The 11,985-nt window shown below is 58.5% G+C and overlaps 3 protein-coding genes across 3 annotated transcripts; all 3 read right to left on the bottom strand.

The window, feature by feature from the left end:
* Nucleotides 1-810: 810 nt before the first annotated feature.
* On the bottom strand, nucleotides 811-1,179 carry LBRM_20_0510 (conserved hypothetical protein; the record flags this gene model as incomplete). Its single annotated transcript, XM_001564288.1, has 1 exon — nucleotides 811-1,179. The coding sequence occupies one exon, from the start codon at nucleotides 1,177-1,179 to the stop codon at nucleotides 811-813; it is 369 nt and encodes a 122-aa protein (XP_001564338.1).
* An 840-nt stretch (nucleotides 1,180-2,019) lies between these two features.
* Nucleotides 2,020-4,515, bottom strand: LBRM_20_0500 (putative GTP-binding protein; the record flags this gene model as incomplete). The annotated part of the gene is made up of 1 exon (XM_001564287.1): nucleotides 2,020-4,515. One exon carries the CDS (start codon nucleotides 4,513-4,515, stop codon nucleotides 2,020-2,022), a length of 2,496 nt encoding a protein of 831 aa, XP_001564337.1.
* Nucleotides 4,516-6,109: 1,594 nt separating this feature from the next.
* On the bottom strand, nucleotides 6,110-11,479 carry LBRM_20_0490 (conserved hypothetical protein; the record flags this gene model as incomplete). Its single annotated transcript, XM_001564286.2, has 1 exon — nucleotides 6,110-11,479. One exon carries the CDS (start codon nucleotides 11,477-11,479, stop codon nucleotides 6,110-6,112), a length of 5,370 nt encoding a protein of 1,789 aa, XP_001564336.2.
* Nucleotides 11,480-11,985: the final 506 nt, after the last annotated feature.

The following is an 11,985-nucleotide window of genomic DNA, read 5'->3' as shown; positions in this document are numbered from 1 at the left end:
ATGCGTGTAGCACCCAGAGCCCCACATGTTCCCCCTTCCCTTCGTTTTCTTCTTACCTGTGTTGCCCGCCCCGCATTATTGGTGGGCGTGTCGGATACGTCTTTCAGAGCTCCCTGTGTGCGTGTGGAGGGGAAGGGGGGGGGGAGGAGGATGGGGTGTGCATTCACATGGACACGCCAATGGTGGAGCTGGTTGCAGGAGGCAGTTTCACAGCAGCTGAGGAGGAATGATGGAGGAACGGGCAAAGAGAGGGTGCGAGGTGCTTTCTTTTCTGTAAGGGATGAGAAGGGGAAAAATGGGAGGGGAAGAGCAGAAAAGGGCAACGAGGCTGTTAGACGAAAGAGGAGTATGCCAGCAGCACCACAGCGAGAGAGCGGAAGAAAGAGCCTTGAATAGGAGGAAAGAACAAAAAGAAGGGGGCGACAAGCAAACCTACAAAGTTCAGGGGGAGGAGGAGGAAGAGAGAAATGCTACAGCCCCATCACGGACTCCTAAAAAACAAAACGGCGATTATTCCACAGCCCGGTAATCACAGCAGAAGAGAAAAAAAAAGAACTGAGAGAGAGGAAAAGGGGATGGCGGTTGTGCATGCGCGCCCAGGCATGAGTCTCTCTCCCTCTATCTCGGTGTATGTGTGTCACGTGGTGGCGAGTAAAATACACCATTATGCCTTCACATACGCACTCATACCTGTGCATATATATATATATATATATATATATATATATATATATAAACCCCATTCCCTGCATGCTGGGGTGCCTTGGTGCTGCGTCGTTACGTTGCCCTTTCCGTGTCCCTTCTCCATCCCTACTTCTCTGTCAGCTTCGAGATTTTCTGCTGCAGATCTTTCATCTCCTTCTTGAGGTGGTCAAGTTCCTTGTTTCGCTCACGCACCGCCTCCTCAACGTTTTCCTTGTGTTCTTCTTTAAGTTGAGAGACCATGCGCTTGAGCACCTCGACCTCGCGAGCATGAGCATAGCGCTCTTCTGGTGTGCTGATGTTCTTATCGATCTCGGCCTCGAGCCATCGCTCATCGTCGCCCTCCTCCACCTTCTTTTTAGCGGCCTTATTTAAGTAGTCAGTGCTGAAGCGGGCAGGGGCCTGACACGCGGCGGCAGAGACGAGGGAGGCGGCGACCGCTCGGCGCACAAAGCTTCTGCAGCTGAGACGTTGCATTGTCGAGGAAACGTCAGGGATGCGAGTAGAGAAGAGTGGGCGTGTATGTATGTATCGCAGGAGGAGGAAGTGAGAGCGAGAGAGGGCTGGATAGGCAATCTCACAAAGAAGAAAAACTAGCGCGCACGCGAGAGAGAGAGAGAGGGGAGCACCGAAATCGAGAGGAGCCGTAGGCGACAGAGAGAGGCAGAGCGAAAAACTAATGTGGAGAGGAGTGAGCAGACGTCAATCAGCCTTTTTGATGTTGTTTTGATGGGGGTTTCCTTCTATTTTGAGGCGCGCAGTAAAGCAGGCCCACAGCCATGCACCCACACGCGCCAAATTTGAATATTCACGCAATTTGTGTGGTGGTGTGGTTCGTATGCCGTACAGGACGAGTTGGACGTTGTTGCTGCGTGTAGAGAATTATGAAAGAGGGAAGAGGGGAGGAGGAGGACGACACATGATGCAGTTTATACCTCAGGGATAGGGTGATCACGAGAGACCCACAAACGAGAGAGAGAGAGGCGCAGTCCTGCGGAGTACATTCAATTGTTTTACTGTGTTGTCCTTTTAGGGGAGAGGAGGGGGGAGGGGGCGAAGAACCTTCGCTTCGCATCTGCCTTGCGTGTAGGCGCCCTTCCAGGCCAGAACCCCGCTAGGTGCCAACGACTCGTTTGCCGCTTTTTTTTTTGGTTTCCTGAGGAGGAAGAAGGAAAGAAGGCACGCGCATGAACCAGGGAACAACAACAACAGCTAAAGGGGCAAAACAAACCGGGTGCTTGCCACATTCAACTACATGGCGCATCGCAGACATGCGCAGAGATGCCAAGCAGTTTCTTCCTTCATGATTTTATCCACCTACCGTGCAGTGGTTGCCCCCATGGCGGCCGCGAGCACGCTTTGGTCCAGTGTCACGGTACCGACACTCCGGCGAGCCATGCGTTCCTTGCCCTTCTTCTGGTCGTTCCACTTCTTCTGCTTGCGTGAAATATCTCCGGCGTGTATCTTTGCTGTGACATCCTTGCGGTACGCCTTGACAGTCTCGCGGGTAATGATCTTGCTCCCCACCAGCGCCTGCAGTGGCAGGTCGACGGAGGAGCGGAGCAGGTTCTCCTTGAGAGAGCAGATGATGCGCCGGGCATGCGTGTTGGCTTCATGGCGCAGGCAAATTGTCGACAGTGCGGAGATGCGTGCCTTATTGATGACGATGTCCATCTTCACGAGGTCGGCGGCCATGTAGGTGAGGTCATCGTACTCCAGCGTGGCGTACCCGTGCGAGCTGCTCTTTACCGTCGAGAAGAAGCCGCGAGCGAGGTCGGCCAAGGGCATACGGTACCGCACCAAGGTGCGGGCATCGTCGATCACGCGCATCTCCTGCATCTCGCCTCGAAAGGAACTGAGCGCAGCGCTGTTGATCTCGCTGAAGTACTGGGTTGGGGTCAGCACTGTTGCGGTAACGAACGGCTCGAGGTACGCCCCGACGCCTTCGTGCGGCCACCGCCAGTTGCTGACGGAGACAGGTTTTCGTTGCGCCGGGTCGCCAGGGTCGCAGTGCTGCTCCACGTACATGTACTGCACCTGCGGCGGTGTGACGAGCACTGTCTGTCCAAACTCCATGAGCAGCCGCTCCTTGAAGACCTGCATGTGAAGGAAGCCGAGAAAGCCCAGCTGCAGCCCGGGGCCGAGTGTTGGGCACTGCAGCTGCTCCATCGTGACGGAGGGGTCATTGACGCACAGGAGATCCACTGCATCGCGCAGCTGCGTGATGTAGACGCCTTCGTCGGGGTAGAAGCCTGCAAAGACGACAGGGTGCACTGTCTTGAAGCCAGGGATCGGCTCCACTGCAAACGAGTCGCTGCTCGCCAGCTCTGCGGTCGCGGTGGGTTCAGTGCCCAGCTCCGCCGCAGGGATGTTGCTCACCCCCACCCTTACTGTGTGCTTGCGTGTCGGCAGTGTACAGAGGGTGTCGCCGATGAAAACGTCTCTCTTGGTCAGCCCAGGGAAGAAGACAAAGCCGACCATACCAGCAGTAAGAGCGGCAGTTGGATGTAGCGTGGGGTGGATGATGCCCACCTCGCGCACCTCGTGCTTCTTCCCGGAGTGGCAGAAGGTGACCATAGTGCCTGGTGTGACGGTACCATCCATGACACGAATGAGTCCGTAGATGCCCTCCCTCGCCACAGGTTGGCCGCCTGAGGCAGTGACCGTTCCAGAGGAGACCGAGGAAAACGAAGTAGCCGCGCTCGCCGGCGCCGATGCGGCCCCGTCAGTCATACCACTGCTCTCGGCAGTCCAGCAGTCAAATAGCAAAGCGCGCAGCGGCACCAGCTCTTTTTCCATCTGCTTCCGCTCAGCACTATCGGCGTGCATGATTGGAAGCTGCTTCATGTCAGAGAAGCCTGCGCGGCCACGTGGGGGCGGCACTTTGTCAATGATGTGCTGGAAGAGTTGCTCGATGCCTTGCTTACTCTTCGCGCTCGTCAGTACAGCTTCGCGGCTAAGCAGCCCGGTGCTGTCCTCCAGCTGCAGCAGCGTCTTCTCCACCTCCGCGTCGTTCATCACACTGTCCATCTTCGTCAGCACCGGTAAGATTGTGAGATTCTGTTCAAGTGCCGCGTAAAACTGTGCCATGGTCTGTGCCTCTACGCCTTGTCGAACGTCCACCAGCAGCGCCGCACCCTCGGAGGCGCGGAGGCTACGCGACACCTCGTACTGAAAGTCCACGTGTCCTGGAGTGTCGATCAGATTCACTAGGTACTGCGTGCCCGTCTCACGCAGGGTGAGGAGCACGCTGCATGTCTGTGCTTTGATGGTAATTCCACGCTCTTTCTCCACCTGGAGGCGGTCCGTGAAGGTGCCGGTGGCCCCGTCAGCCGGCAGTAGGTTTGAGAAACGAAGCATGGCGTCGGCGAGCGTCGTTTTGCCATGGTCCACGTGCGCCACCACACTCACGTTGCGTATGCATGCCTGAGGGAAGCTTTTGATCAAGCTTTTTTTAAACGCAACCTCCTCTGCTGGGCTGCGTGGCAGCAACTGCGGTGTGCCGACGAGGCGATGTGCGTCTTCCGGGATGGCGTAGTGAGATACGTATAGGTCTTCCCCGTGCGCCTGTACGGGCGCAACAGCAGTTGTGGAAGAGGAAGAGGCGCTGCAGTACCTTCGGAGCACTGGAAGTAGAGACGTAAAGCACCAGCCTTTGCCAGGGCCCGTGTAGAAGTCGAGGCGCCGTCCACAGCAACTCTGGTGACTAGTTGCCATGTTTCCATTTCCATAGTGAGTAGTCCGAAAGCGCAGCCGCTCGGAATAACGCGTGAGAGCGACTCCACTGGTGTTACACACGCCGTGCCGCTTCATGATGCGACCCAAACCGCGCCTTGGATCACTTCTCTCTTTTTTTTTGTGGTTTGTGTGTTACGTCCTGCCCGTCTGCAGGCGTTCGCGAAGAGGATACGTCTCACGGCGAAGACCAGCCGAAGAAGCGAAAAAGGGGACGCAGATATACGAACACCAGAAACGCACGTGGGGCTTTCTTTCGCCACGGATTGATCCACCGTTGAAGTAGAGGCCTGAGTGTGGTGGGACTTGTCGGTGTATACCAGCCCCTCGTCCTCGGTGCTAGACTGTGAGGTGACCACAGTCCTCCGTCACTCGGCGACAGCGATATGCCCTGGCGACAAACCCAGCAAAACGAAGTAAGCCTGATAAAATGAGGTGGGTGTGTCCCCTCCCCCCTCCATTTTCCATTCGCTTCGGGATGTCCTCAATAATGAGTCGAAGAACAACGTACTGTGGAATTCCTCCCCCCCCTTCCCCACAGGCACGTACGCACGCCGATGAAGGACACAGGTGAATGCTGCGGACGAGAGTAATGCGCACGCACGAACAAGAGAAAGACCGGAGTTGGCGATGAAAGAGGGAGGCGGCAAAAGAAAAGCTTGCATGAACGCGCTGTGTATCGCCTGGGCGCTGCGTGCATTTATGTGTGCGCCAGGAGGTCGAGGGGGGGTGAGGGGAAGCGGACGAGAAGTGGCTCCGCGTGCCTTTTTTCTTTCCTGCCCCGACAACCATCGATCAGATGCGTTGCAGACCACCGCACAGGTATGTTGTCGAATGACCTCGTCGAGGGCTTCCCCTTTCCTTTGGGTATTGTATTTGCTGCTGTTGTCTGTGCGTATGCCTTCAGTCTTATTTGCTTGTCGAGCGATGACCGCCGCCGCCCCCCTCTCCACACAGGCACCACACTTACATACATTCTCGCTCAATCAGACGCACAACGGCATCCGCAAAAAGGGTTTTAGCATCATCGCAGCTGTTTTTCTTCATGGAACATCAGTGCAACCGTCGCGGCACACACAGAGGTAGACGGACACAAGGGCTTGGAATAAGAGAGAGGTGTTCCAGGAGAGCAAACCACAACAAGGCGAGGCCCTCCCCCCTCCCACACACACACACACACTCTCTCTCTCACTCACTCCCTTTAATATACATAAACAGAAAAGAGAAACACCATGAGAAGACGCGATCAGAAGCCACAGAAGCAAACACGTGTGATTTCTAAAATTACAGGAAAGGGCAGCTCTACATAGAAGCGGGGCATCGAAGTCCTGGGGGAAAAATGTGGGGTGCAGCTTTGGCAAGGTAAAAGGCGCGATGCAGGTCGCGCAAGAGGGAGAGAAGGGTAAAAGATGGCCGAAGATCGGCCCCTTACCGACTACTAATATGAAGCCACTCGCCCCCTATTCTGTTCTAGCGAGCAGAGTGGGGGGGGGGACGGGGGGGAGGGGCGGGCGGAAGCCTAAAGCCGTTCCACGAGTGCCACATACTTCACGGCGGGTGTTCTCATCTACTCAACACCTACTCACGGTCTCTTCATGCTTCGCAGCGGTGAGCCGACGCAGGCGAGGCGCTAGCCATGTCACATCTCTCTGTACAAAACAAGACGCGTGAACTACGGCTTGTGAGGATTCTGCAAGGTGGGCTGATCCTGAGGCAGCTTACGAAGGCTTCGCGCGATCATTGCCTGCCGCTGTTGGTGCCGCTGCGGCAAGGACACAAATGGACGCTTCGGCGGCGCCACGACGCTGAACAAAGTGTCTGGGAGTCGCTCATGGGTGGCGGCGCTGACAGAACCCATGATTGAGGCGTACGGAGTGCGACTGCTGCCCAGCACAAAGGGTGCATTACTGGGCGGGCTTGCCCTGCTTTGAACCTCACCCACCGAGTCTTCGACTTGCGTGCCACCGAGCTGCTGCGTCACACGCACGGTGGAGGGGATAAGCTGCTGTCGCTGAAGGTGTTCGGCGGCAAGGCGAGTCGAGAGGCGCACGGCCAGCTCTGCTGCAGAAAACACAATCTTGTCGCCGCTGCCACCCAAGCCGCTACCGCAGGTTGCAGAGAGGCGCCGTTGTGTCTTCCACAAACCCTTGACGGCACCTGGCCGACCGTCCGCCGGCCGCCCCACTGGCTGTCGCAACTGTGTAACAAGGAAGCGGTTGTACAGCTGTGACTCTCGAGCGTGCTGCACCTGCGCGCCGACCTCGATGAGCTGATCGAGCTCTCCGGCACGAACAGCAGCCTCTTGCGCCGCGGCGCACAGCACTCGCCGATCCGGCGTCGTTGGTCGCCACGTCGTCGCATCGTTGCCATCGTGAGCGCCGGGATCACTGCTCTTGGAGGCCGCCGCGTCAGCCGAGAATTGGTGCTCGAGAGAAACCTCTGCCATGGCCACGCTGATTTCGTCCACGCACAATGCTGGCAGCGCGGCAATCTGAACCAGGAAGGACCTCTCCAGGGAGGAGAGGCGCAGCCCCATTGACGGTGTTGTGAGTGTCTCTGCCTCTGCAGTGCGAAGCGAGTCAAACCCGATGGTGGACAAACAGGCGTACACTTTTATGCACAGTCCCAGTGCATGATAGAGGAGAAGGTCGATCTGCTGCTCCAAAGCCACGGGGGAGCGCCTGCTGCTTCGGGAGATGAGGCCCTCCATGTAAGCGAGCACGGCAGCGTCTGTCACTTCCCCCGCCTGCACTAGTGACGCGGTTGCTGGAGCCACTTCGGAGTGCAGGTAGAGGTAGTATTTGCGAATGGTTTCAACCTGCAGCACCCCCAACTCGGCGTGCCGGTGCAAGAGGCGGCACACGTACTCTTCCTTCAACGCCATGCGTACAGCTGGCTTCAGGTGCAGCCGGAGGAGCTTTAAACCAGACGTACTCGCCAGAGCGGTGCCGATGCTTCCCAGTGCACCGTCGCACTCCCGTGCTGGTATCTCTGACGCCCAGAGACACAGCAGCAGCTGCACCGCTTCAATTCCGCCGTCACTGGGTAGTTGGCACTCGCGTACATCAGGAGTGAGTGGAGACACAGCGATGCGGCTGCTGCGCCACGTGGAAAAGGAGTCGATGGCGCGAGGACAACTCTCCAAAAGGTCAGACAACAGCGTCGTGGCGTAGGTCAGCACACCCTCCTGCTCCTTATGGTCTGCCGTCTGCACGGCAGCGCTGCCGAAGCTATCCACCACCGTCAGACGCGCGTGCCGGGCAGCTTGGTCAATGAGACCATGCGCCAGCGCGTAGGCTTCCATCAGGTCCAGCATTACGTGTACGCCATCGGATTCAGCGAACTGCATCTCATTTGCTTTGCAGCCCATCACGATGGCACGAAAAACGTCCAGTAGGAGCAGGAAGGTGTTGCCATAGTTCTCTAGGCTAGCTACCTCTTCCATTGTGAGCTGTGGCACGACTCCTGCGCTGCTGCGCTGCTGCTGCTGCGGCGGATGCGCAGGCAAACACAGACGCATGACATGTCGCAGCCACGACGTGAGAAGATCCACTCCGCCCTGTTCCGCAAAAAGGTTCGGAATGCGCAATACGGGAGAGTGCGCGCTGCACGAGAGCGCACGCGTGTGCGACGGGGCTGAGACGTGGTTGGGCGAGCGCGCTGCCGGGCAACCGTGGCCACTCACGACTGCGTTGTCGCCGTTCTCCACCAGCGAACCCATTGAAGATCCAGAGGATGACATGATGGAGATAGGTAAGTCCACCTCGTCGTGCGGCTGCCGTTCTTCTAACGAGCGGCTCCGCCCCGAAGCTCTGTCGCTCCTGACGCATTGACGCCCCCTCGCGCTGGCAGTTCCAGAGGTTGCGTCTACGGACATGGCGGTGTGCGGCTCGTGTGTTGCCGCATCTTCGTCTTCGTTGCAGGGGTCACCCTCTTCGATACTATCCTCGTTAATTATTGAGAGTGCCAGTCCTCGAACACTCCCTGCCTCTGCCAGCAAGACATCCCCGATGCAGCGAAGCAGAGACCAGGCGGCGAGTGTCATGTGGGCGACGGATTGCGGCAGCCAATTCCAACATACCCCATCGTAAGTCGGCGTTGCTGCCGTCACGTCAGTGCCGTTGTTCTCACGCACAGAACGGTGTCCCAACGAGTGCTGCGGAGTCGTCGCAGACCCCGGCGCGGCGATGGAAGATATCAGAGGAGGCAACGCTGCTGGTACCCCAGAGGTGTCGACGTAAACATCGACCTGCCGGATGAGTTTTACGAGAAATGGGATAAGCGACGGGGCATGCTGCGCCAAGGCCCTCTGCACGGGAGTCAGCTCCTGGATTGTGTAGCTGCCTGAGCCCCCGTGTGCCTCGTCGGTGCTGCTCGTCCGCGCGACAGCAGCCAAAGTGATGAGGGCCCACCGCTTCACCGCCTCTGCCTCGGGTGGCGCGGTGTGCAAATAACGAAGTGTCACCTGGAGACCACCGGCAGCGATGAAGTGCTTGCCGGCCCCGTACAGGATGCCTGACTTGGTGGCGTCTACGCTGTCCATATCCCTATCACCGTGCTCCGCGTCTTCGCCAAAGTGGCGCTTCTCAACAGCTTCCACCGACCCGCTCAGCAAGGGACTACCCTCTCGCTGCTGCTGCTGTGCCACAGACAGCTTGCGGTTGTACCGGCCATGACAGCGCGGCTGCTGTCCACCGGATTTCGTGTCCAGGTGCTGCGCAAAGAGGATCATGGATGTGAGAAGCTGCCAGGCCTCCACCTCCAGCTGCAGAAGCTCTTCTTGTGTCCACGCTACCACGGCCACCTCGTCGGTGCGCGTGTCAACGTACATAATCAGGACATCCAGGAAGCCAACCTGCGAGAGGCAAATGCCGCAGAGGGCCGCTGTGACGGCTCCGTCGTAGTTGTCTTCCCCTATGACCTGTTCGACAGGGCTGACACATTGGTGGTGCGAGTCCGGCGCCGTGTCCACCGCGGGGGCGGCGGGGTCGTGGTAGCGAATATACTCGCGATAGGTGAGGTGTGCAAGCTGCCAGTCGCAGTGAGCAGCGAGAAGCTGCCAGCCGTAGATCTTGAAGTCGAGCATTTCGCGACGTCGTGCCACAGAGGTGACGATAGATTGAAAGCGCAACGCGTGCCGGCGCGCGGCGTCGAGGGAGAGCAGCGTCACTGGAACAGATTCGCCGCTATCAACGCCGGAGGACTGAAATGCCGCTGCGGCTGTGGTGGTGGCCGAGTGCGTAGTCGTCGTGAGTTCGGTCCCACAGGTTATCTCAAACAGCAGCGCCGCCACGGCGTTGATAGCCTCCACTGTGGCGACGTTGAGTGTGAGCGGCGTGTCGTGAGCCTCGACTGAAGGTGGGGAGGTGGAGGGGTAGCTGAGTGACTCCAACGCCGTTCGTCGGATGCTATCCTGAGCGCCACGACGCGCGACGAGCGCGTCTTCCACACGCTGGATGTCGTAGCGTAGGAGGGATGCGAGGAGGCACACAAGGTTGTTGCGCAGCTCGCAGTGCGCGGCACTGTGGCCCTCGTTGAACTGGTGGAGAAGGGTAAGGAAGAGGTCCATGGCTGGGGGGCTCGCACCTGCGCCTCTGCTGATCCCCGCCCCACCTTCGTAGCTGTCGCTCGAGGCTCCGGCGAGGCCCGAATCGCCCATTGAGCCGTACATGAGCTGACGTGCAGATTCACCTGGCGCCAGAAGCGATGCGCCCCACAACACGTCAACACACGACTGCGCGTACGATGCAGTGCGGCAGGCGAGAGGGTTGACGGTGGAGATTAGTGATAGCGTACGGAGTGCCAAAGGGACAAGCAGCGGGGGTAGTAAACGTGCGCGCCGCGTGGCCAGTGAGGTGGCGCACCTTGTCTCCAGCTGCTCAGCGGCAATGATCTGGTAGGTGACACGGAGCACCCAGTGAAGCTGAGCAGCAGCACCATTTCCATCTTCACAGCTACGATGTCCTGGTGGAGATCCCACTGCAACAAAGCGATCTCCCCTTGGCGCGACATCCACACCTCCCCCCACCCCTGCTGAGTCACTAATGAACCCCTTATCCGTTGCGAGCGCTGTGAGCGCATGTGCCCACTGGTGTGTAACATCCTCAAAGACGGATAAGATATCCAGGCTGTCAAGCCCCGCCGTCAATGCTTCCGACTCCTTCGTCGACTGCGCCATCCCCGGCTGCTGCCTATGACGCGGCGCACTCTCCGGCGCTTGCGCGGTGCCGTCAGCGCCGTCCAGGTAGGTGGATAGCACCTGTGAAACACCCTTCAGAGCGGCCAGACGCAGAGCCTGAAGGTCAAGTGCCACCGTCGCGGCGACTTGTGTATGTTGGCCGGATGACGAGCTGTGAGAGACGAGTGTGGTTTCGCAGTTCGTTGTAGAAACGCTGTTGGGATCGATACTCTGCATGATCGTCAGCAGCGCGCGCAGCAGGTCCCTTACGGCGGCCACCTGACACTGCTGGTCACTCAGAGTGAGACACACGAGTGGCGTAGCTGTGCAGCGTTCAATAAGCGCACAGAGCGCCCCTGGAAATGAGCGCAGCGTCACTACCGGTGCGGAGAGCGGCACGAGTGACGGCGTTGCAGCTGCGACGACTGGAGTAAACGAGTGCGTGGCGTTCGTGGAAGAGGCACCCGAGGAGATTGTCGCTGCGGTGGCCGCAGCTCTCGGCATCCCCATCGTATCTTCCGCCCATGTGGTTGCGTGGGCTGTTGCCGTGTAGTTCTCCCACATCTCCATTGCGGTAGCAGCGCGCACGTCCTCCGTAGCATTTTCCTTGGTACCATCGCGTGTATCACTCCACAACTTCGCCGGCTGGTCAATGAGGGGAGGGAGAAGGCTGTTGATCGGCACCGCGGCAGCATCATTACATTGTCGCTCCGACTTGGAGGTGCTGCCGCACATCATCCCAGGGCTTTGGGTGGACTGTAGGCTTGCCACCACCGCTGCGATGCGATGTTCTCGTTCGTTGCTCCGCTGATTTTCGTAAATACCAAATTCCCCCTTGGCGATCGCAGCGACGCAGCCGTGCATGAGATCCAGGATGCCGCACTTCACTACACGCGGCGTAACACCGGCCGCCAGGTCCCTCTGGAGTAGCTCGGTGAGCAGCAGTATAAGCCGCTCATAGTTGCCGGCCTGCTGGATCGGGTGGAGCTGCGCGGCAACCTCCGATACATGAAGCTCCAAATACTGCCCCACGAGACTGGGTGTCGCTGCCGCGTTGGTGGGTGCCCAGGCCACGAACGCCGGTAGTTGAGCCACGTGCCGCACGACAGCCTTGGCTCGCATGCTCCGTGTTTTTATCGATTGCCCAGCGACGCCGCCGGTAGGCGCCGCCTTCGGCACTTTCTTCACCGCCGCTACCGAGCTGTGCTGAGGCCAGACATCTTTGCCAGCGGTGCGGGTCGCTGCTGAGGCCCGCATGTACAATACGTGCAATAACGCGCACGTAGACTTGAACAGAGAACCAAAAAAAAATACAAGAGAGTATTTTCCCACGTTGCTGTTAGTGATCACAGTGCAGCGAGGCAGTGAGA

The sequence above is a fragment of the Leishmania braziliensis genome (assembly GCF_000002845.2).
Source record: "Leishmania braziliensis MHOM/BR/75/M2904 contig, possible fusion of chromosomes 20 and 34".
In the NCBI taxonomy this organism is placed as follows: Eukaryota; Euglenozoa; class Kinetoplastea; order Trypanosomatida; family Trypanosomatidae; genus Leishmania; species Leishmania braziliensis.
The sequence above is the reverse complement of the archived record's forward strand: the minus strand, read 5'-3'. Positions and strand labels throughout refer to the sequence as shown.